The 23,509-nt window shown below is 36.7% G+C and overlaps 1 protein-coding gene across 1 annotated transcript in view; it reads left to right on the forward strand.

Moving 5' to 3' along the window:
* The window catches only part of NAB1 (NGFI-A binding protein 1), a 42,795-nt gene that overhangs the window by 15,642 nt on the left and 3,644 nt on the right, over positions 1-23,509 (forward strand). The window contains exons 3-7 of the mRNA XM_058549444.1: positions 4,370-4,503; positions 7,151-7,202; positions 17,261-17,350; positions 19,294-19,456; positions 22,585-22,701. Of these exons, the coding sequence (XP_058405427.1) occupies positions 4,370-4,503; positions 7,151-7,202; positions 17,261-17,350; positions 19,294-19,456; positions 22,585-22,701 (556 nt within the window). The remainder of the gene's footprint in view (positions 1-4,369; positions 4,504-7,150; positions 7,203-17,260; positions 17,351-19,293; positions 19,457-22,584; positions 22,702-23,509) is intronic.

The raw sequence follows: 23,509 nt of genomic DNA on the forward strand, positions 1-23,509 counted from the left end.
TCAGCAGAATTACTTAATCACAGTGAATCTGATTTTATCTATTTTGGGCATATCTTTTTGCAGTTAGGTATTGTTGCCATACAATAACTGACTCACAACAACTTGTGAGTAGATCTAGAAAATGCACTTAGCATTATAATTCAGATACACTTTGGCACTTTTATTACCTGTGAACTAACAGAGGAGTCTACTAAAAGGCTATTATGGTTATCATTAATAGAAAACAGAGGGCAAAACCTGTTGGTAATTTTAGTTTCATGCTTTAATCCAGTTTACATATAATTTTTAAAATGTAGTAGATGAAACACAAAGTTGAGTCAGAAGACCTGTATTTTTATCAAAGCAAAAGTATGTTAAAGAGATGACTTTAGTAAACCCAATCAACTTCACTTTTGTTTTTTTTTTAAATCCTACCTTACTTTAGAAAAAATCTGAAACGAATTATTTCATGCTTTGCTTTTGCTAAGGGGCTCTTTCCTTCTTTGCATAAATAGGTACAGGTGGTATTTAAGTAATGAGACCGTTGTAGGTTTCCCAAAATAAGAGAACACTCAAAATGAATGCCGGTAGGTTGAGGTGTCGGAGTGAGGGCTTTGGAAAATATGGCTTATGTATTTGAAACTTAGACCACTTGTTACTTGTAACTCAAGAATGTGAATCTGGTCCAATAATATAGTTTAGGATAGTAGTTTATGAATCAGGAAGCTTTCTTCAAACTAGTAACCATCCAAGAGCTTGGTAGAAATTATGAAATCCTGAGGGAATTGAAAGAAGGTACTATTAAGAGTGCCTTTTAGGTATTATGATAATTTTGCATTTTTTCACTTGACTATTTAAACTGGGAGAAACATTTTTGAGATTTTCTAAATTCCTAAGATTAAAGAATGTTACTAGTTTGTCCTCAATTTCCAATAAGGAAATATATGACTTATTCTTAATTTGCTGTTGGTAGTGTTTCTGAGAATTTTCTTCATGTAAACGGTATGGACACTGTTCTTTTCATCTTTCAAGACATGGAGCTAGCTGTATGTCGGTCACTAGTGGATGAAAATCAGGAAGTATCTACACCTGAAAAAAAATTTTCAACTCTCACAAGTACCTCAAATTCTCTTTCTTATGTGCATTTTTATACTTGTTTTCAAATGTATTGTACGGCATACAGTGAAGAATTATGGAATGAATCATTGTTAGAAACACTTTTTTTTTAATCTAAAGCATCACTGATGGTCTTAGGACCTGGCTAGGTATGGCCTGGTTTGTAGGAAGTGGAGGAAGTAAGTAAACCAATCTGGGAGAAAATCGTATTTTATACTTTTAACAGAATTGGAAACTTAGAATTTTTAAAAAGCTAGCATGGTGCTGCAGTGAGCGACTACTGTTTTGGAGTATTTGTATCATTTTTCTTTTTTAAATATATCATAGTAGTTATTTAATTATTAGCAACTGGGAACATGAAATCTAGAAAACACTGACAGAAAATGCTCTTTGAGGGGGAAGCTTGATGAGTCGGCTTCTTATTACAACCTGGGCTGAACTGTGGTTATTTCTCCAGCCTCAGCTTTTCTACCAGAAGGTTCCTTGTGGGCCTGGAGAGTTCAATCTACTTTTTTGGTCTGTTGGAGCCTGAATTCAGTAACAAAGAATGTGTTATGTTTGTTTTTCTTGGTTTCTGGTAGGATGATGGAAGAAATACTAGAACGTTGTTTTCAGTTTATGTTGAAAAGTTATTTTCTGTGGTTGTGCATAAATTGGTACCTCTGAAATGTCAATTAAAATATCTTACTGACAATCAGAAGTTCTCCAAACTGATTTAGATTTATGAATACAAAAAAGAAACAGCTACATAAAAAGCAACTTGAGAAGGGTCTTCAAGGTCATGGTAGCTACTGCTAAGCTGAAATTGAAGTTAATTTATTTAGGAAATCATTCTTTAAAGTATATTTTACTTTTAGCTCCAGTAACATTGTGTCTTTCAAAAGCACTAAGGGAAGAAATTTATCTATTGATGATTCTTTAGCAGGAGGGGAGAAGACTGAAAATAAATTCCTCCTATTATGCTTTCATGTTCAGCTATGGGTTTAAAATAGGAAGCCTGGGCTTATTATAATCTTGTTGTCGGTAGCCACGTTCTCTGAGAATAAGCCAGTGTAAATTACAGTCAGAAATCTGGGGAGAAGGATGTTAAATAGCTAATCTATATCACACCATATACTGTAAACCATAACACATTCTAGATGGATTAAATACTTAAGTAGAAAAAAAAACTGTTAGACTAAATTATAGGAGAATGTTTACGTATTATTAGGGTGAGAAGGGAATTTCTGTGCATGGCACCCAAGACAAAAACTATAAGACTAGTGACAGACTATTAAAAAAAAACCAAACCACTACATATGATGAAGAGTTAATGCTCTTAAAACATAAAGAATTCCTGAAGTCTGTGGGAAACAAAGTAGTGCAGTAACAGAAACAGGTGACTGCCATGAGCAAGTAGATTTTAAAATAAGTCAAAAACATAAGAAAATGGTTCAATTTTCTAGTTAAAGAAATGTACATTATAACCAAATATCATTGAAAGCATATCAAGTTGGTAAAGCTTTTAAAAGGTAATAACTAGTGTTGGTCAAGATTCTGGGAAAAGGACTCTCCATATAATTGTTGGTAGTGTTACGATTTGGAGCAACTTTTCTGGAGAGTAATTTGATGAAACATATAAATCTCTTAAAATTTATTCTGTGACCTAACAAGTCTATTTGTGGGAATTTATTCCAAGGAAATAATTGAATATGCATGCAAAGATGCACATTTAAGAATGTTCTTTCCAGCCTCCTTTGTAGTACATGAAAAATGGGGGTAGTTTAATGTCCAGAGTGAAGTTGAGGTAAATAATGTATTGCCCTTTCCTGCAGTGGAACATTAAATGTCTAGGTAGTAAAAATGATATTGTAAAGAATATTTAAAGTCAAATCAGTCAACGGATATTTATTGGCATTCAACTCATGCCAGATGCTGATGTAAACAAACCAAGTCTCTTCCTTAATACCTGATAAAAGTAAAAAATACAGCGTACATAAGTGAAAGAAAGGAGATTACAAATCTGTATTCACATATACGTTTATATGTGATATATACACAGTGAAATATTGGAATAGTCTACATAGAAATATTAATAGTCATTCTGGATGGAAGGATTATATGCTGCATTTATTTTCCTCCTTTGCTTTTCTGTATTTTGAAAAATTTTAAATAAGAAAAATTATTGTGAATAAAGTGGGATGCCTGGGTTGGGAGAAAGAGTAAATGCCTGACTTCTTATGAGAGGAAAACAAGAACTCACACTAACAACAGCTTTGTGCCGCATTTGTCTCGTCATTCCCCTCGTTTGAGTCCTTTGAGGTGGTGATGTTACCCGCTTTGCCTCTGAGAAAGCTGAGGCTCTAAGAGGTTTTTACCTGTCCAGAGTCACACAGCTGGTAAGTGTGGAACGAGCTCCTCTCGGGTCTGTCTGCCATCAAATCACGTCCTCTTCTGGCCATCAGTCATGCCTTGAATGAGTATGTTTCTTGCTTTTTAAAAAAGTTTGTTTGATATACCTCTTGGCAGTTTCTTACATCTATTTAAATTGACAAAATTATGTGAAAAAAACATTTTCTAGTTTATTGAACAACTATAGGTTTTGAGTTTAGGATAACGATTACTATTTTAAGTTTTAGTACAAGGTGTTTGGTCAGCTAGCAACTTGGTATTGGCAGTATTTAACACTTAGGTGAAAGAGTAGAATTAGATGAATCTTAGAGATTTAGTGACTCCAAGACCTTGATTTTCCATTATAACCCTAGTTTGTGATAACTCTATTTTTTACTAAGTGATTTGATAAATATTTAAATAAAATAATTTGATTTTTATTCCTGTCTAAGAATTTTCATGTCAGTTCACATTGAAAAAAAAATATCTGTCAGACAGTGTATGCTCACTGTTAGGTAGGGGAATATTATCACCGTAGATCATATAATCAAATCCCTTGGTTTTTCATTAGAAAAATGAGATGCAGAACATTTTTTACTTTTTGTTTTTATTTTGCTTATTTTCCATAACCTCTCATACCTAAACAAAAATAGATAAAACATGTAAATAAATAAAACCAAGGTACTATGTTGATCAGTTTGAGTTCTGAGAGATGGTAGATGAACTTGGTTTTCTTCTGAAATTAGGCATTAGAACCAATTAGGAATAAAGACCATCCTGATTTTTATAAATTATGATTTCATTGTATAATTCTGTGACATTTTCATATCTTTAAGTGAAACATTTTGCCTATTAATGAAATAAAAATGTTTGTAATTTTTACAACTTTATTTTGGATATGCAGCTCACTGTTAATGAAGCGGCCGCTCAGCTCTGTGTGAAGGATAATGCCCTGCTGACGAGAAGAGATGAACTTTTTGCCCTGGCTAGGCAGATTTCTCGAGAAGTCACCTATAAATATACTTACAGAACCACCAAGTAAGTGTTTAACTAATTGGCAGTATTTTTTGTATTGCTTGATAGAAGTAGAGTGTGAAACACCGTCCATTGATAGAATATAAGCATTTCTCAAAAAGTAGGAGTATGATTATAGTTCTGTAAAATTAAACAGCGAAGTGACTTTTCAAAACATTATCGCCGAAGTGCTTTTTGTTGTTTTGTTTAATTCTCTGTTGTCTTCTGTCTTTTGAAAGACAGCTCCCTAGCACTGCAGCATTGTTCTGCGGGTGGTTTTAGACATTCGTCTCTCACTCAGATGCTTTGGTTTTGAGTGTGGTGATGGGATTTAGTTAGTCAGCGTTTATAGACTTACTTGTACGCCCACTAACTACATGAACTTGTTGAACTCGCAGAGGAAGCAGAGTGGTTCCTTTTGCAAGGTGTTTGTAATCTAATGAGATTAGCTGAATAGAGAAAGACTCCATTGACCAGCATTTAAGGGAAAATTGGAAGATAATTTTATTACTAGCAAGTAGAATATGGAACATGCATTTGAAATAAAAAACTTAATGTTGAAAGGCAATTGCGGTTTTAAAATTTAATGTAAACGCGCCGTATTTTTCTTGGTCTTATCTTCACTTGAACCCTAAGCATTGTCTGCAGGTGTGGGTCCATTTTGCTTTTGCTCCCTGGGTTCCACGTGGACCCTGATTTCCAGCGCTCCATCAGTCGCGCATGCCCCGCCTCTGAGTAGATGCTCATGGCCTCTTGCATTAGAGTAACTGAGAGGTGTGGAAAAACCACGTCCTGAGCACCCTCCCCAGCCCTCATAAATCATGGTCTCTGGGGGTGGAGCCTTCGAATCCAAGCTTTCATAAGCATCCCAGATAATTCTTGTGCATATTCAAGTTTGAAAACTACCGTTACAGGCATTTGCTGTCACCACCGTTATTTTCCCTAACTCATAGCAGCTTCCTTTTCTACCCTGTCTCGAGAACCCGCATATTCACAAACTGACAAGTAAAATTATGAAGACTAAAGGGAAGAGAGTAGGAATATGCAGCAGTATTGCAGGATTATTTACAGAGTTTTTTTTTTTTTTTGGCTAATCAGGAGCTGATTTAGTGATTTTTCATTTTCCTAACTGTATTATACAAAATTTACTTTTTGAGTGCTTTATTTAAATGTTTTCTTTAATCAAAGTAATACACGTACATGATTTAAGAAGTCATGTAGTACACAGGGCTTATAATGAAACTCAGCAGGTCCCTGCTCCCACCTCCCACCCCTCCTGAATACACACCCTAGTGGCAACTGCTTCCAACCATTTTTGGCTGTTTTTTGTAGTATTTACTTGTATATTTCTTTTTTAAGTTAAACATATTTTTAAATACATAACACTTTTACATAATATAGAAGCCAAAACTATGTAAATAGGTCGTACAAAAAAGTTGCACTCCCATTCCTCCCTTTTTACCCTGTTCCTCTTCTCAATGTAGGTAGTTTTATTAGGATCTTTTTCATCCTTCCAGTGTTTGTTTATGTACATGCAAACAAATATAAATATATTTTCATGTTTTTCAAAAAGCAATAGGTAGCATGGGTCTCCATTATTCTATATTTTGTTTTTAACGTGTCTAGGAGATCTCACTATATTAGTACATATATATGTTCCTCATTATTTTTTAGAGCTGCATGGTATTGCATTGTGTGGATATACCATGATTCATTTAGTCAACCCCCCATTGATGGGTACTTGAGTTGTTTTAGTCTTTTGTCATTAGAAATAATACCACAATAAATAACATCATACATATCATATTTTGTTGATTCTGAGATGTAGGTTTTTTTTTTTTTTTTTTTGCTGAGGAAGATTGGCCCGGAGCTTACATCTGTGGCCAGTCTTCCTCTTTTTTTGCTGAGGAAGATTGGCCCTGAGCTAACATCTCTTGCCAATCTTCCTTTGTTTTTGTATGTGAGCTGCCACCACAGCATGGCCACTGGCAGACGAGTGATGTAGGTCCACGCCTGGGAACCAAACCCGGGCCGCCAAAGCGTAGTGTGCTGAACTTAACCACTAGCCCCCACCAGGGCTGGCCCGACTTTTTTTGCATTTTAACGTCTTTTATATTGAAATATAACTTAAAATTGATGGCTTGTCATAGTTCAGTTGGCAATAGTATTTCATATATGTGTAGGTAGCTCTGTGGGATAGATTCCCAGCAGAGGTTATCTCTAGGTCAAGGGAAAATGCATCTGTAGTGTCCATAGATAGACAAAATACATTTTAATGTCATGTAGCCTTAGGCATTCATCTTAAATGGCCATTTTTGTCATTTTATCCAAAATTGTTCCTACTGATCCATAAAGGTATCCTCCTTGATTGTTTTTCTTTTTTCATTATATGATAATCATTACATACTTTTTGAGTACTTTCTGTGTGGGGAGTTCTTAGGTAGTGGCCTTTTAAAATCTATAATATAATTGTGTCTGCATATTTTCCTAATGTTAATTTAGAAATGATGAAAAGGCTCTTTTTCATTATTTCAGTGTTCATTATGAATGTCTTATTTCGAGTATCAGGGTTTCAGGGTTATATGTTTTGGTAGAAGTGTATAGATTGAGATGCCTTTAGAATAAGATTTGTTACCTTCTCAAATTTTTCTCTCTCTCCCATTCCCCTCAGGTCAAAATGTGGAGAAAGAGATGAATTATCCCCAAAGAGAATTAAAGTGGAGGTATGATTACATGTTATAGTTTCTTATGCTGATAATGTTTGCTTACTAGTTCAAACTAAATAAAAGGATGGTCCCATAAATGAGTGAAAAATGTGAATTGTAGAATCTTAAAAACAATACAGAATTTTGTTGCTTTGAAGTATCTATAGTAATTTGAACTATGATACTAAGGAAGTTCTTAGAAGGAAACAATAATGATGAGATTGATGTCCAGTCAATTTGTCAAAGGTTGATTTGTAAATAGGTATTTCTTACAGATTTAAAACTCTTTACTAGTTAAAATATTCCTTTTATAATCTTGTTTACATCATTAGTCATCTTATCAAATACATTCAGAGGAGCTAAGGTTTAATTTCTTTATGTTAACTGAGAGAAACGACAATTTATAGCTGCAGGTTACAGCGACTTTAATGTTATTAAAGGCTCTTTTAGAGGATCATGTTGAGGGTGTCCTTCTGATTTTAGACCTGTAAGTGGCAAGGTGGGAGCTGAGTAAGAAAAATGTGCTTTTCATAGGGCTCTCAGAACAGTAGAATGGTTTCAGAACTACTGTTCCTTAATTTGGAGTGAATACTGTTTTAAAGGCCAGTCTGCAGCAGAGTAGAAATTTGAAGTCAGGTGGTTCCTTCCTTTTTTTCTTGGGCAGGGGACGGGGGTCGGTACTCTCTTAGTCATCCATTATTTAATTGCAAGTTAAAGCAAATGAGCTATGTTTGACTACCCTAAATTTCCATCATCAAGTTCATCTTACTAAGCATCTGTTTGTATGGAATAATCTTTCATTTGTAGCAAAGCCAGAGTTATCTTTTAAAAACGTAAATCCCTTTCTTGCTTAAATCTTTCCAGTGGCTTTCTACTGTACCTAGAATAAAATCTACACCTTTTCCTGAGGCATCTAGTACCCTCTGTGATCTGACTCTGGCTTCCATCTCTGACCTCATCTGCTACCACACTTCCCCATTCTTACCGTGTCCCATCTGCAATGACCGCTTTCTGTTCCCGGAACACGCCAAACTCCTCTGTGCTGCAGCAACCAGTGTTTATTCCCCCACCTAGATGTTTCTCTAGACCTTCATGTGGCTCCAGCTCTTAGCTGAGAGGTTCCACTGACTTCCCTGCCTCCCTTTCTAAAGGGGCACCCTTGCCCCGAAATCCCATGTAGGCTTATTCTCCTGGTTTATTTTGTTTATTTCCATAGACCTGAAACTATTACGTATTTGTTTTTAATTTATTATCAGTCTGCCCCATTAGATGAGAATAGAGCTCTTATCTGTCAGTCTTACTACTTTACATTCAGCGTTATACTAGTACCTTGCGCTTAATAGGCACTTAATAAAATCTGTTAGATGAAATAATGAATGGCTATGGATAAGCATCTTTACTTCTAAAAACTTTAGCCTAAAACAGTAGTTCTCAAAGAAAGAAGAATTTTGTCTAAAAAAGGGCACATTAAAAAAAATTGTGCTTATATTTGTAATCTACCTCACTATTAGCTCTGGAGCAATGTTTAAAATGGGTTAGTCTCAGATACCACTCAAAAAATTTGTTGAAATTATCTGAAAGGCCATTGTAAGATGATCTAACTAGTGAAATAGTTTTATCCTATTGTACCCCAAGATGATGAGTGAGAGAGGATCCCTGTGGGTTTAGCTGTTAGTGACTCTGCCACTGAAAGGGAAGGCAGGTAAACAAACTGCTAAGAAGGCTTGTGCCATCGAAGGATTTACAGGAAAGAAGGTACAAAACCCACCCAGTGGCCAGGAAAAGTAGTCAGCTGCTAGGCTAAAAATTATGTCCACCTCTGTTTCTCACCATTGGCCCCCATGTGATGATGATTCAAGCTGCTGTCACATTTAAGCCCCACTTTCCTTTTATCTGTCTTCAGCGATCACTGCTGAACATTGAAGTTTGAGATCCTGACTCTCATGGCCTGTTTGAGCTGTAGTTTTTTCTCATTAGGCTATATTGGTAAGTCTTTCTGACCATCTCAGTGGCCCTGATCTGAAATTTAAGCAAACTGTTTCTTGTCTCCAGTTACAGTGTTTGAGTTTCTTTTTAGTAGCTCAGAGTTGAGTTAAAGCATTAGATGGGGCCCTTCTGTTTCTTTAAGTATATTCCCGTAGAGATAATTGAATTTTAGTTCTGTAGGGTTAGTTTATTGTTTTATTAGAATTCACAAAGCCATTTGAACAGTTCTGGATTTAGAATTAAGATAATCTGTGTTTCCTTTTTCTGTGAAGAACAATTCTAACCCTTCCTAAATAAGACAAGAGACTAATCAACCCCAAGCTTCTTTAAATGCTCTAATAGACGCTAAACTCTTGATTTTGTCTCCCAGAAATAAGTAGGGACTTTAGCTTTGAATTTAGGACAATGGTTTACTTTTTTGTTGGTTTGTTTGTTTTTAATTTTGTTTTGTTTTTGCTTAGGTTTTTAAAACCACTCATGTATTGCAGGGCATCAGTATCTCTTCAAAGTGTGTGTGTGTTATGCATGTGTGTGTACCTGCACGTCTCCAGTGTTCTCCTTTGCAAAATATGCAGTGTTGGCATAAATCCTTGTGTAAATTCTCTTGTGGTGTACTCTGAGTCAAATTTGAGATACTAGAGCTGTTCGTTTCGTTCTGAAAGCTGATACTGAGGTAGTTACTATTGGCTGTATAAGGTTACTTTTGCCTTAAGAAGCCTTTTCAGCAAGTATTAGTGCTTTGTTTATGTCTCCCTTCTGTGTGGCTGCTGGGGAGGGGAGAATTTCTCCTCTTGAGAGGAGATTAGGGGAGGCTTTATTGAGGAGCTCTCATTTGAGCTGAGTTTTAAAAGAAGGGTAGAATTTCAAAAGGTAGGGCTGCTGGGTGGAAGGGTGTTACAAAGATAGACTAGCATGGGTGAAGACACAGAGGTAAGAAAATACTGTGCATGTTTAGGGAACAATGAGACCAGTTTGTCCAGGAGATGTGACTGACACAAAGGACTTCATAAGTAGAACTAGAGAGATTTTAGAATTCTTTGAGCATACTATTTCTCTTATTTCATTTGAATGTTTCTTTTGTGATTCTTAGCTTACTAATTCTCTATTAAAAGAAAGTAATATAAACTTAAACTTAGCTCATTGTAAAGTATAAGATTCCTAATTACTAAGCCCAAATTAATGAGACAATGTTTTCTCTGCCTTTTCCTCTTTATTTTTCCAGAATCCTTTACAACAACCAGTGAGCATACATGCCATGTTGCTGACTCTCTTTCCATCTTAAAGATAATTTTTACAGTGAACAAAAAGAAATGTAAAGTCTAGGAGATGAAATAGAAGTGACATCAAATAGACATGTAAGGGGAAGAGAAACATTTCCTCACGTGCCATTGTCAGAGTCTTAAGACACACTAATCAATCTAGTGCTTTGTTCAAGCTCAGGGAGATGTTTTCTTGTTGCTAAAGGCTGTGTTTTCCTGATCTATTTGTGATGGGTTGGGTGGAATGAAGTTGTAAAATCCTTGTCTGATTTTCTCCTCATATTATGTACTCGATTGTTCCCCCTTAAGGGTGGTTAGTGATTTATTTGTTTTTACTTTTTTTATTTTATTGATTTATTTTTATCTTATTTTTTTCTTCCCAAAGCCTCCAGTGCATAGTTGTATATCCTAGTTGTAGGTCCTTCTAGTTCTTCTATGTGGGACGCCGCCTCAGCATGGCCTGATGAGCAGTGAGTAGGTCCATGCCCAGGATCTGAACTGGCGAGCCCCGGGCCACCAAAGCGGAATGCTCGAACTTAACTGCTGCACCACCAGGCCGGCCCCTGATTGTTTTTATTTTTGTTGTTGTTGTTTAATATCAGTATATGTGTTGTAGTGAAGTACTCGGGTTAATCTGTCATCCTTAAATAGCGCTCCTTCCTCCAGGGCATGTTAGATGTTAAAAAACAGAGATTTTAAACTTTTATTTCTGTACTTCCTAGAAAATATGAGATAGACATGGAGGCAAAAGCTGTAGTTTTGGGTGGAGGCCTTAGGGTACCATCATTCGGAATGAAGTCTCTAGGGAGAGCACTTCGTTAGCCTCTGTGTTAGTAAGCGAGGTTTGGGAATACTTCTCCTGCCCAGGCTAGATGAGTAGCTTGTCCATCTGCACTACAACCCTCCGTGTGAATCCACTTGCAGCTAAAATGAAAATAAATTATGTTTATTCTTTTATTTCTCATCAGAGACCCCAAGACTAGCTCTGGGGCAGATGTAAAAATAACTACTTTTTATTGACTCTGTTGCATGCCTGTCCCTGCTGGGCATTTGAAGTTCCTTATCACAAACCTTCTTGTCTGCCCTGTATGGAGGCTTTGTGGTTTCCATTTCCAGCCAAGGAGAGACCCAGAGAGGCTCAGTGACTTGACCAGGTTGCCACGTTGGTATCTAGTGGCAGAGCCATGGCTTCAAATCTAGATCTGACTCCTAAACTTCAAAGCAGTCCCACCTTCCTGGGTGCTAATGCTCATTCGCAAAGCACTTAAGTATGAAAAACACTACTGGGTTTATACCTTTCCTCCTACTAGTGTGATGTGAAGGGCGAAGTGTACACAGGACAGGGAGTCTTCGAAGACGGGGAGAGAGTGACGGTTATCATTTTCTAATGCAAGGAAGCTTATCCAAAAAAATTTTTAGTTTTGAGTAGAAAATTTAACAGTATAAATTACAAAATGTATTTCAGTGTAAGTCATTACCATTTGACAAACTAATTGTTTAGAATGAGGAAAAACAGTGTGTTGGGGAGATGGAGTAAATCAAGAAAAAATAGTTTATTATACTGTACCTGTGACAGAATGTATCTAAGACAGCTTGACAACCAGTTAAAGGAGATGAAAAACCAAGAGCCAAAGTCCCTGGCACTCTTGTCCTCCCCTCATTTTTTTAAACATTAGTTAAAAGTGGATTCAGTTGATAGCCTTTCCTTTTCATTAAGAACTTATCATGTTCCATGAACAAACACTGTCATTACCTCCAGTGTTATAAGTAATATCTTAGAGGAGAGGAAGGATATGTACAACAAGCAGTCAGGACCAGCTGTGTAGCTGACTGAATGGGCTCTTACTGTTCTGATCTCATCTGCAAGTTTTCTTCCTTCACTGAAATCCTGGAGACTCAGCAAAGAGATGGGAGGTGACAGTGTTCTTGATCCTGTGTGGGCTGGGAGTGCAAAGCAATCAGAGATAACTGGATGAGAGAAATGAAATTTGTTAATAGAGACCAGAAAGTCAGAGAAGTGGGGCTTGAAGAAGAAAGACTTAGAGGAAACATCTGTTAGCAGTTCCAGAGGGTGGTTGGGGGTAGTGAGGAAGCGGGAGGGAAGAGGGTCAGAATATCCACCTACGCTGTTACTAAGCTTTTTGAAAAGAAAGCTGGTCTAATTTGATGTAGAGTGTTCACCTCTGGACCAGAAAAACAGAAGCATTACAGTCTGCTATTCATATAGAAAGTGTGAGTAGAGAAAAGGAAAATGCACGTGTGAGGCTGAGAACATCTGCTGCAACAAGTCATTTTAAAGACACCCAAGCAGTGGCTTTAAAGCAACTTGCTAGTATTTGGTGAGAAGGTTGAGGAGGAATGGGGGTGGAGACCAATGGGATGAGAGTAATTAGGTCATGAACAGCATCCCACCCTATATCCTTTATTTTGTCAGTGCTCAGACTCTCGCCAGTAAGGGAACACAGTGATTAATGGCAGCAGCCAAGAATGTGACATGAAGATAAATTGCTCATAGCATGGTACAGCTGGTTCCTGGGAAAAAAGCTTGAGAGACGCATAACAAAAGTCCTCCACCAAATATAATGTGCAAGGGACCAGTTTCTTGGGAATGTTCTCACTTCTGTTTCTAAGTCATATATTTTGGGTACTTAAAACCTGCTTTATATGTCATGAAGTGATAGCTGCTCAGTCCTGTAGTTTTCCTGTTCATGATGAGCTGTCAAAGACTGGTGGGGAAAATCAGGATGACTAACATACTCAGTTATAGAGAGACCACTAATTACTTCGATATTGTTATTTACTGCTTATTGCATGCTTTTATTTCTCTTTATTAATGATGGAGCAGTGTCCATTTTCCAAAACCTTTCACATGTAGAGTTTGAAGTTCCCCCTTCCAGCTTTTCCATATTCTCATGGTTGAGTGATCCTGACGGTGGTGCCACCCTGTATTTGTATAGCAGTATGTACTTTTCCAAGATTTACCATTTGCATTACTTCATTTAATCCCCACAGATCTCCATTTGGCACATAAAGCAGATGGTTTAATCTCCGTTTAAAAATTGGGAACTCTGGAAATAATGAGGCTGACTTTCTTGCCTGAGAGCGCACATCTAGTTCCTAACATGAGAAGACCAGATCACTGTGTTCTCCTTCTGCAAGCTCCTGAACACTTTTGAGATTTGGAGCTCCCGGGGGTTCTGGTCTGGGCACAGTCCACTCAGGCCCTGTTAATGACTCTCTAGTCTGGTTCTCCAGCCCTGATCTTGCCCCAGGCTCCAAAGTCAGTGTACCTGCCTACTGACCTGATGACATACACGGAGGTCTCACCAGCAGATCAGACTTGACATGTCTCCAACTGAATCATCAACTTTCTGCTCCTCAAACTTCCTGGTCCTCAGTTCCGTATTCTAGTGAATGTTACCACCAAACCCTTGGGTGCCAAAGCCACATCTCAGGAATTCTTGTATTTCTCTGTTGCATCTGCCACCATCTGGGGCTAGGCCACTATTCTGTGGCCCTCTATTCACCATAGCCCTCTAATCAGTCTCCCTACCACCATCCTGTCCCCGTTGCATTCAGGTTGGGCTTTCTAGTGTGGATCTGATTAGCCTCTTCCTTGAGACCTGCAATGGCTTCTCTTTGCATTCAAGATAAAATCTAAAATTCCGTACGTGGCTTACCAGGCCTCACAGAATTTGGCCCTGCGTCAGCAGCTTCTCTCACCACTCCCTCTTTCTCGGGGTATTCCCTGTGTTAAATATTTTCCAGCTTCGCAGGAGTATCCTGTTCTTTTTGCCTCCAGGCCTTTATATAAACTGCTCCCTTTCCCTAGAGAACTCTCTTCTTTCAAGTCTCAGCCAAGACGGAATGCCCTCTGGGAAGCGTCAGGTCCTCCGCTGTGCACTGGATCTTTGTCCGTTTCCCTGTCTAGACTGTATTTGTCAGAAGGGCAGGACTCATTGTCTCTCTAGCACTGAGTAGAGTATAGAACCTGTTAGGCAAACAAGATCTTTTTGTTGAATGAATAAACAAGTGTTTCCAGATTTCCATTGTTTTTCCACTAAAACAGTTCCTCACCAGTATAGTCAATATTGTCTTGCTGGTTTTAGTGTTAAATGCCTAGTTCCTGCTCATTTGTACTGTGTAAATATCCCTAAAGTTTATTTTATTCCCCTGTATCACAGAGATGTAGTAAGTCACTCATAGTATGCTGTTTTTTACTCAGATTAAATCTGATGGCTTTTTGAGTGAACTTAATAAATATCAGTAACAAACACTTATTGGGCAATTTCTGTGTGCCAAGTACTGTGGTACTCTTGTTATCCCCATTTTACAGATGAGGAAACAGACACAGAAAGATGAAACAATCATTCCAGTATCACAGCAAATAAGCAGTAGAATTGGATTTTTAACTCAGTGCAAATCATAGAGTTAAACCAGTTCAGCTTATGACATAGAGCTGTAGGAGAAATGCCTCTGTTTACTGTTGTGAGTTTCATAAAGGTGGTGACTCTGGGATTTTATGGTTCGAGCATAGGTTTGGAAGCCATTGTCTGTAGCTGTAAAATGAGGGAAACCCAGGGTTGTTTGTGTGAGGATTAAATGAGATAAAAATGTAAAATACAGAACATAGGCAGGAGCCAGGTCATAGTAGGCACTGAAAAATGGTAGCTGCTCTCACTGATGTTGTTTTCTAAGTCTTCTATCTAGCCTACCGCATTGAACTTAGAACTTAAAGGAGAGTTGGCTAAAGAGAAAGTTGGATTTTTAGGTCTACATAAGTTCTTAGGAGAACAATGGAATGACTAAGAAAAAGTGCACTTTTCATTTAGATTTAGAGTATGTACACCTGTATAAAGTTCCTTCTAGCTCAGCTAATGATTATATTCTATACATTCCTCTAAGCCAAAGGTCATTGGTCTTGTTGGGGCCTAGAAAGGTGGCTATTTTCAATACTTTAAAAATGCTGATTATACTAGACCCAGCATAAAGCTACATAAGACTATCTCAAGATGTAAAGATGTAACATTTATTTGCTATTGACTCTATTTTATTTCATGTCTTTGAACTTTAAGAAATGGCAGATTATCGGGGCCAGCCCCGTGGCATAATGGTTACGTTTGGCATGTTTTGCTTTGGCAGCCTGGGTTTGTGGGTTTGGATCCCAGGTGCTGACCTATACCACTTGTTAGCCATGCTGTGGTGGTCACCCACATACAAAGTGGAGGAAGATTGGCACAGATATTAGCTCAGGGCTAATCTTCCTTAAGCAAAAAGAGAGGAAGATTGGCAGCAGATGTTAGCTCAGGGAGAATCTTCCTCAGCAAAAAAAAAAAAAAAAAAGGGGCAAATTAATTATTACTTAGGAAATGAATTTTGGTAGATGAAGTATTTGAAAACATGAGATCTGCAGTGGAAAAATAATTTTTTGAAAAGACCCTGGTGGGGAAAAATCCCCATCATGATATTTGTAGTTTATAAGTTTTGTGTGAAGCTATAAACAGGCAGAAAGAAGAAACTTGAAAAAAGTGGTAGATGGATTGGCACTAATGTATATAAGGTATGAAACAGAAATAATTTAAGTTGAAGTGTTGTCCAGGTGTAGAGTTCCCCAAATGGGCTCTATTGAAATAAGAATTTAGTAATATTGATAAATTTATTCAGCAGTTATTTCATGCTAAAGGTAATATCTCGTTTGCTCTATCTCACTTGGTCCCCACAACAACCCTAATAGATAGGTTCTCTTATCCTTATTTTTGATATGAGGAAACTAAAGTTCAGAAAGGTTAAGTTACTCATCCAGCGTCACATAGCTCAAAAGTGGTGGAGTTGGCACGTGTATACAGATCTTTCTGATTCCAAAGCCCCGTTGCCTGTCCCATGATACAGCAGAGGAGAAACCACAAGTCAACATGGAAGAATTCTTCAGAAATTCAGATTAGGGTTATTGAATAGCACTTTAAAGAAAATTTACTTTGAATCTTTACCACATTATATATAACAGAATAAATCCAGATGAATTAGAGAGTTAAATTAAAAAAACAAACAACAAAATAAAGGTTTAGAAAAAGTGGAGGGTAGATTTGAGTACTTATCAAATCTCTAAAGCAGAATGCCTTTCTAAGCTTTATAGCTTTATAGCAAAAGAAAAATCACAAAATAAATTATAAGTATATCCAACTACAATATATAAAATTACAAAGTTTTTTGAATATCAAAACTAAAATATAAATTGGCAAAAATTAAGAAAACACCACCACCCAGTGCTGGCAAAAAAACTGTCATATAGTGCTGATGGTATGATAAACCAGTAAAGGCCCTTGGGGAAAGTATGTGCAAGACATAAAAATGTTCATCCCTCTGCAATATTTCTACTTCTGGGAATCTATTGTATTGGATAATCTAAACTATGGAAAATGCTATTTCCATGAAAATATTTTTGCAGTGTTTTTCATAAAACCAAAATTAAGGAAAAGAATCTACATGTCCAGTATGAGGTTAGTGATTAAATATCAAACTGCTAAATGAAACGTTATATGAAATGTTTATAACCATTATTATCAGTGATCGTGTGGTTTGCATTCCGATGAAAACAATATGGCTGTATAAATTTTTTTATCTTTTTCATTTGTGTTTTTACTGAGGTTACAACTGTAGAAATAAGGTAATTGTACCATAGAAGACTGAAATTAAATATTATACGTTAAATTCTTAATCACGATTACTTTGGTAGTAGGATTATGGTAGTTTGCTTTATTTTCTGAGTTTTTGATAATATGGTTGTTTTAGGTACAAACACTAAGTAAAAAGGACTTATTCTTTGATCCACAGGATGGGTTTCCAGATTTCCAGGACTCCATGCAGACACTCTTCCAGCAGGCTAAAGCCAAGAGTGAAGAACTCGCTGCTCTTAGTTCACAGGTAACAGGAACCACCAGTTAATATTTCATAATAATATCTATAGGTTGAAAATAAATGGCTGCTTCAACTAGCTACAGTTCTAAGCATCCAAGGACTGAATTTATTTCTGGTGGTTTTTAAAATGTCACCTGACCCACAGCTGTATAAACAAGATAGCAGTAATAGCTTGGTTTGATTTGGGTGATGAGCAGAATCTGATACAGTGATACTTATTTATTCTTTGTACTTTTGTAGGAAGTAAGACAGATTCCCTTCTCAAGAAAACTCAAAAGAAGCAATTTGGTACAGGAAACAGCCGTGTTGATTATAGCTGTGTGTAATACAATTCTGAGATAAAGTAAAATAGTACTTGTTCTCAATAAAGTATCAATAGTGAACATTGTAGCTATAGTTATGATTTATTTCACATATAATGATTTAACATATTAATTGTTAAATGAAAATAATTAACATTAATTGTTAAATTAATATGTAGCTTCAGGTGCTTTTGCTATTAAGTTATTTAATTGTGTATGCTGAAATTAATGTTTTAAAAAGTCCTTTCTGGGGCCGGCCCGGTGGTGCAAGCAGTTAGGTGCGCGCGCTCCGCTGCTGTGGCCCGGGGTTCGCCGGTTCGGATCCCGGGCACGCACTGACGCACCGCTTGTTAAACCATGCTGTGGCGGCGTCCCATATAAAGTGGAGGAAGATGGGCACGGATATTAGCCAAGGGCCAGTCTTCCTCAGCAAAAAGAGGATTGGCATCAGATGTTAGCTCAGGGCTGGTCTTCCTCACAAAAAAATAAAAAATAAAATAAAATAAAATGTCCTTTCTGCAAGCATCACCTTTTAGAAAGCGCTGTAAGTTTTATTCCTGTTGCTCTTTTCCCTAGTGACTGCTTTTGGTCAAATTTAGTGGTGCCAAGTTTTGTTTTTTCGCCTTAAGAGGATAAAAAATACATTTCCCCCTTGGAAATCTTATTGAAATTTTATCAATTAATAAGTAACAAGTTCAAATGAATTGAAGTTATGGTTGCTTTTGATCTGGTTTATGTGTGTTCAAAAAAATAGTATAAGCTTTTATTCTATTCTGTGAATTAATATATTTTACCTATTGGTTTTTACTATTGTGAATAGGGATTTTTTTCTAACTAATTTTATATAGCAGCTTCCTTGTACTACTCTTTTATATAGCATGGTAGTGATTCATATCTGCATTTTGACTATTACCTCCTTGGCAAAGTATCACAAGTGCGCTGCTTTGAATATCACGTATAAGTAATTTAGAGCCATGCATAGGGAAGGAACTTATAAAACACATGCAGAGATAAATTTATATGTCAGCCAACTAATTGTGGATTTTAAAACATGTTTTTTTATGATTGGTTGGAAAATACTGCACTTTCATTCCATGATGAAGGTGAAGATCCTCATTGGCACTGATGTTTTTCTGCATAATTTGCATTGTTTAATTTTAGTGGGAGGTGTGTTTGTCTTGTTCTTCTAGACAACCGTTTTACACCTTTTCTCCCCCAAACATACTGTCATCATATCAGAATCTGTGTAGTGCCAAATCCTAAAATAAAAATGCCAAGATCTCACCTTATGCGTTAGAAGCAGTTTATAGCAGATGTTGCTGTTGCTCTGAGGGTCCTTTCTAAAAAAATCTTTTAAAGGACTCAGTACCTTGAAAAACAAAGCTAAGGTTATTTTGCTTTGAGCTGAAATGGAATTCTCTTTATAGGATTGAGCAGAAAGATTTTTTTTTGTACAAAATCCAACATTTTATGTTTTAACATGATATAGACATCTGTGCATATTTATGGAACATGTATCCTACATGAACTGCAAACTAATTTTAATGAATACTAAATATATTTGCTGGAGTCTGAAATTGGCGTCTTTAAACCATTAAAAAATCTAGAATGTTTTATTTACTGATTTTATTTTTGCTTTACTTATAGCAGCCTGAAAAGGTGATGGAAAAGCAGATGGAGTTCCTTTGCACCCAAGCTGGCTATGAGAGACTGCAGCATGCTGAAAGGAGACTATCTGCAGGGCTTTACAGGCAAAGCTCAGAAGAGCACAGCCCTAATGGCTTGACTTCTGATAACCCTGAGGGACAAGGTACCTCTCTGGAAAATCCTACACCTTTAGAGCCAGTTACTATGTGCACTTCAAAGAGAAACAAGAATTTGCTGATTTTTAAATCTTGATATTTTATAGAGATTGTTTTATAGATTCTCTATCAAAATTAATTTTTAAATTGTTCCTTTTTCAAAAAATGAAAGAATTCATCCTACAAATTTAATTTGTAAAGTTTTTTTTTTTTTTTTTACCTTATTATCCCTAAACAGTAGCTGGCACGTGCAGTTGACATGTATTTTGTAAAGGGTGAGTGGGAATGAGAGATGTGTAAAGAGTAGAGATCGTTTTTCCCAAAGAAACAGATTCTGTGAGAGATGTTTATCACTTTTGTCTGTTTGTTTGATGGGGAAGATTCACCCTGAGCTAACATCTGTTGCCAATCCTCTTCTTTTTTGCTTGAGGAAGATTAGCCCTGAGCAAACATCTGTGCCAGTCTCCCTCTATTTTGTATGTGGGTCGCCGCCACAGCATGGCTGACGAGTGGTGTAGGTCTGCACCTGGGCTCCGAACCTGTAAAACTGGGCCGCTGAAGTGGAGCACGCCAAACTTAACCACTATGCCACGGGGCCGGCCCCTATCATTTTTTAAAAGATCAAAACTTTGTGTTTTTTTAGACTTCTAAAACAGATTTGTCTGTGAAATGTATAACATTTGGTTCCTAAGAGAATATGGTAACTGCTTCTAAAGTATTGTGACAAGAATACAGAGATTTGGGTTTTAAAGGAATCTTTTCGGATGACATGCCTACCCAGACTAGGGAAACTAAAGAAAAAATAAACAAGTGGGACTTTATCAGATTAAAGAGCTTTTATAAGACAAATGAAACCAGAATCAAGATGAACAAACAACCAACCAGCTGGGAGAGAATATTTGCAAAACATACATCTGACAAGGGGTTGATCTCCATAATATATAAAGAACTCACACAATTGAACAACAAAAAAACAAACAACCCGATCAAAAAATGGGCAGAGGAAATGAAGAGACACTTCTCCAAGGAAGATATACAGACGGCCAATAGGCACATGAAAAGATGCTCAACATCACTAATCATCAGGGAAATGCAAATCAAAACAACACTAAGATACCACCTCATGCCCGTTAGAATGGCTATAATCACCAAGACAAAGAACAACAAACGTTGGAGAGGATATGGAGAAACAGGAACCCTCATACACAGCTGGTGGGAATGCAAATTGGTGCAGCCTCTATGGAAAACAGTATGGAGATTCCTCAAAGAATTAAAAATAGAGATGCCCTATGATCCAGCCATCCCACTACTGGGAATCTATCCAACGCACCTGAAATCAACAATCCAAAGAGGCTTATGCACCCCTATGTTCATTGCAGCATTATTCACCATAGCCAAGAAGTGGAAGCAACCTAAGTGTCCCTCGACTGACGATTGGATTAAGAAAATGTGGTATATATATACAATGGAATACTACTCAGCCATAAAAAAAGACAAAATCGTCCCATTTGCAACAACATGGATGGGCCTGGAGCGTGTTATGTTAAGTGAAATAAGCCAGAAAGAGAAAGCCAAACACTGTATGATCTCACTCATATGTGGAATATAAACCAACACATGGACAGAGAAAACTGGACTGTGGTTACCCGGGAAGTGGGGGTGGGGGGTGGGCACAAGGGGTGAAGGGAGTCATATATGGGGTGATGGACAAACAAAAATGTACAACCCAAAATTTCACAATGTTAGAAACCATTAAAACATCAATAAAAACAAAACAAAACAAAACAAAAAACAAAAAAAAAATAAAAAGAATGGAGAGTTTTCATTTCTTAAAAAGAATACAGAGATTTGAAGAGATGGTATACGAATGGAGAGACTTGATGAAATTTTGTCTTCTTCCAGGTTTCACATTGGCCTGCAGACCCTATGAAAATATTTCATGTGGTGTATACTAAACTCTTAGGTTTAGAAAACTAGGATTCATGGATATTTTTACGATTTAAAAAATTATTTCATTTTTTTGTATTTGCACATGAATAAAATCTCCAGTCATTGTCATTCACTCATTCAACGCATTTTTTTAGTGTCTCCTATGTGCCAGGCACAGTTGTAGTAGCACTGAAGATGCAGCAGTGAATGAGACATAGACCCTTCTCACTTGCTGCTTATACTCTAGTGGAGGAAGATGTACAGTATATAAGTGCAGAAATATATCCTCTGGTTTCAAAGAGTGATAAGTGAAGAAAAACAATAATTTTGTAGAACGTTCTTTTTTTTATATATTATTGTTATACTTTTCTAGAGAGTGGTTATTATTGTCAAAAAAATAAGATTTCTTTCTAAGTAAGAATACCATCCTAGCCAGCATTCTCCAGCTCTAGAGTGAAATATTACGTGTCAGCAGATCAGAGTATTGGAGAACATTCTTCCTTTTTTAAATATTACAGAAGCTTTTTAGTTGAGGTCTTGTTTAACTTCCCCAGTCATCCTTGACAGGTAAGACTTAAGAGTTAAGAAGCAAAGGCATTAGTGAAAGATTTGATGACTCTGATTTGTGACACCAGGATAATTCGGTGTGGGGTGGCAATTTGCTAAGTGTGATAGATTTAGGTTTATGACAAAGAATATGATGTGGTGTATAAAGCATTTTTTACTGTATCTGTGCTAATTCTGTTTTTTCATGGATTTGCCATAGGTTTTGTTGTTATTTTTATTAATAGGCAGTTGGCTCGAAGCCATCTCTGTCTCTCTAGTATTTGTTATTATGTGGTTAATGACATGCTTTGGTAAAATGGTTCCACTGGTAAGAAACTGCCTTCCAGGGGGGAATGTATTACATGCCAAAGTTGGAGTGCTTACTGGAAATATCAGTCTTTTGTTTAGTTCATGTTTAGCGTTTAAAAATGTCCAGGCAGAACTGTAAACCTTGGGACTAGCACAAATTGCCATTTTCCTCCTCAATTATTATTTAAAATATTTCTCCAACTATTATTTAAATTCTTCAGTGCCTATTGACTGTCCTTACTTCTTTCCTAAGGAGTGTTTAGGCAGTTTGTGAAAACTTGTTTTTAAGAAAAACCATGGTGTGTTTTTAATGTTATTCATGTTGGGTTTTTTTTTCTCTCGTTTTCATTAGGAGAAAGACCTTTGAATCTCCGAATGCCTAATTTACAGAACAGACAGCCCCATCATTTTGTGGTGGATGGGGAGCTGAGTAGACTTTACCCCAGTGAGGCAAAGTCCCACTCGTCAGGTGAGAATGTGCTATATGATTAGAGAGAGTAACACTCGAATAAAGCATCTTTAAATTCTGTTCTCCTACCTCCCACTGTCTCCCCCACAAAAAAGGTCATTACTAACCATGTTACTAGTCAGTTTTTCTTGCCTTGGAAATAATAGATTGCCATAATAATAGCCAGTCTTTATGAACATGGTATCCAAAGAATTGACAGGGAAAAACTCATGAAGGTTGAGATTATTTTGATTAGCTATTACATGAATAGTGACTTTTATACAGAATTTTAAGCCAAATAATAAATGGCTGGTTTGAGTTATGTAATTGCCTTTTTCTGGCCTTTCATAATATGAAATTGGTGGGTTACATGTTTGCTCTCATGGTAAGAAAACCTTGTGTACCAAAATCTAAACTTTTCATGCAGATGCATTTTGGGGATGATATTCATATCTCAAAAGTAAACTGAACTCCTCCATAAAAGGATAAGCTGTTCCTTATTATAGATAGATGTTTACATATTTTTACCCAAGTAAAGTAAGTTAGACAAAGTTAAAGTGTTAGAGACCAACACCATTTGAAAGAATCTAGTATCATTCAATCTTGGAGTTAAAGGAACTTTAGGAGTCACTTCAAGTCAGTTGCTCCATCTGTAAAATAGAAATAATTTCTAACTCATAGAGTAGTTATGAGGATTAAACAAGATAGCATGTATGAATTGCCTGGCTGATAGGAATTCAATAAGTGGTAGCTACTATTTTTATTATTATTATTATGCGGAATTTAAAATCCACTTCATATAGAGAGGGTAAATTCATAAATTGAATTG

This window comes from Diceros bicornis, chromosome 10 (genome assembly GCF_020826845.1).
Source record: "Diceros bicornis minor isolate mBicDic1 chromosome 10, mDicBic1.mat.cur, whole genome shotgun sequence".
In the NCBI taxonomy this organism is placed as follows: domain Eukaryota; kingdom Metazoa; phylum Chordata; class Mammalia; order Perissodactyla; family Rhinocerotidae; genus Diceros; species Diceros bicornis.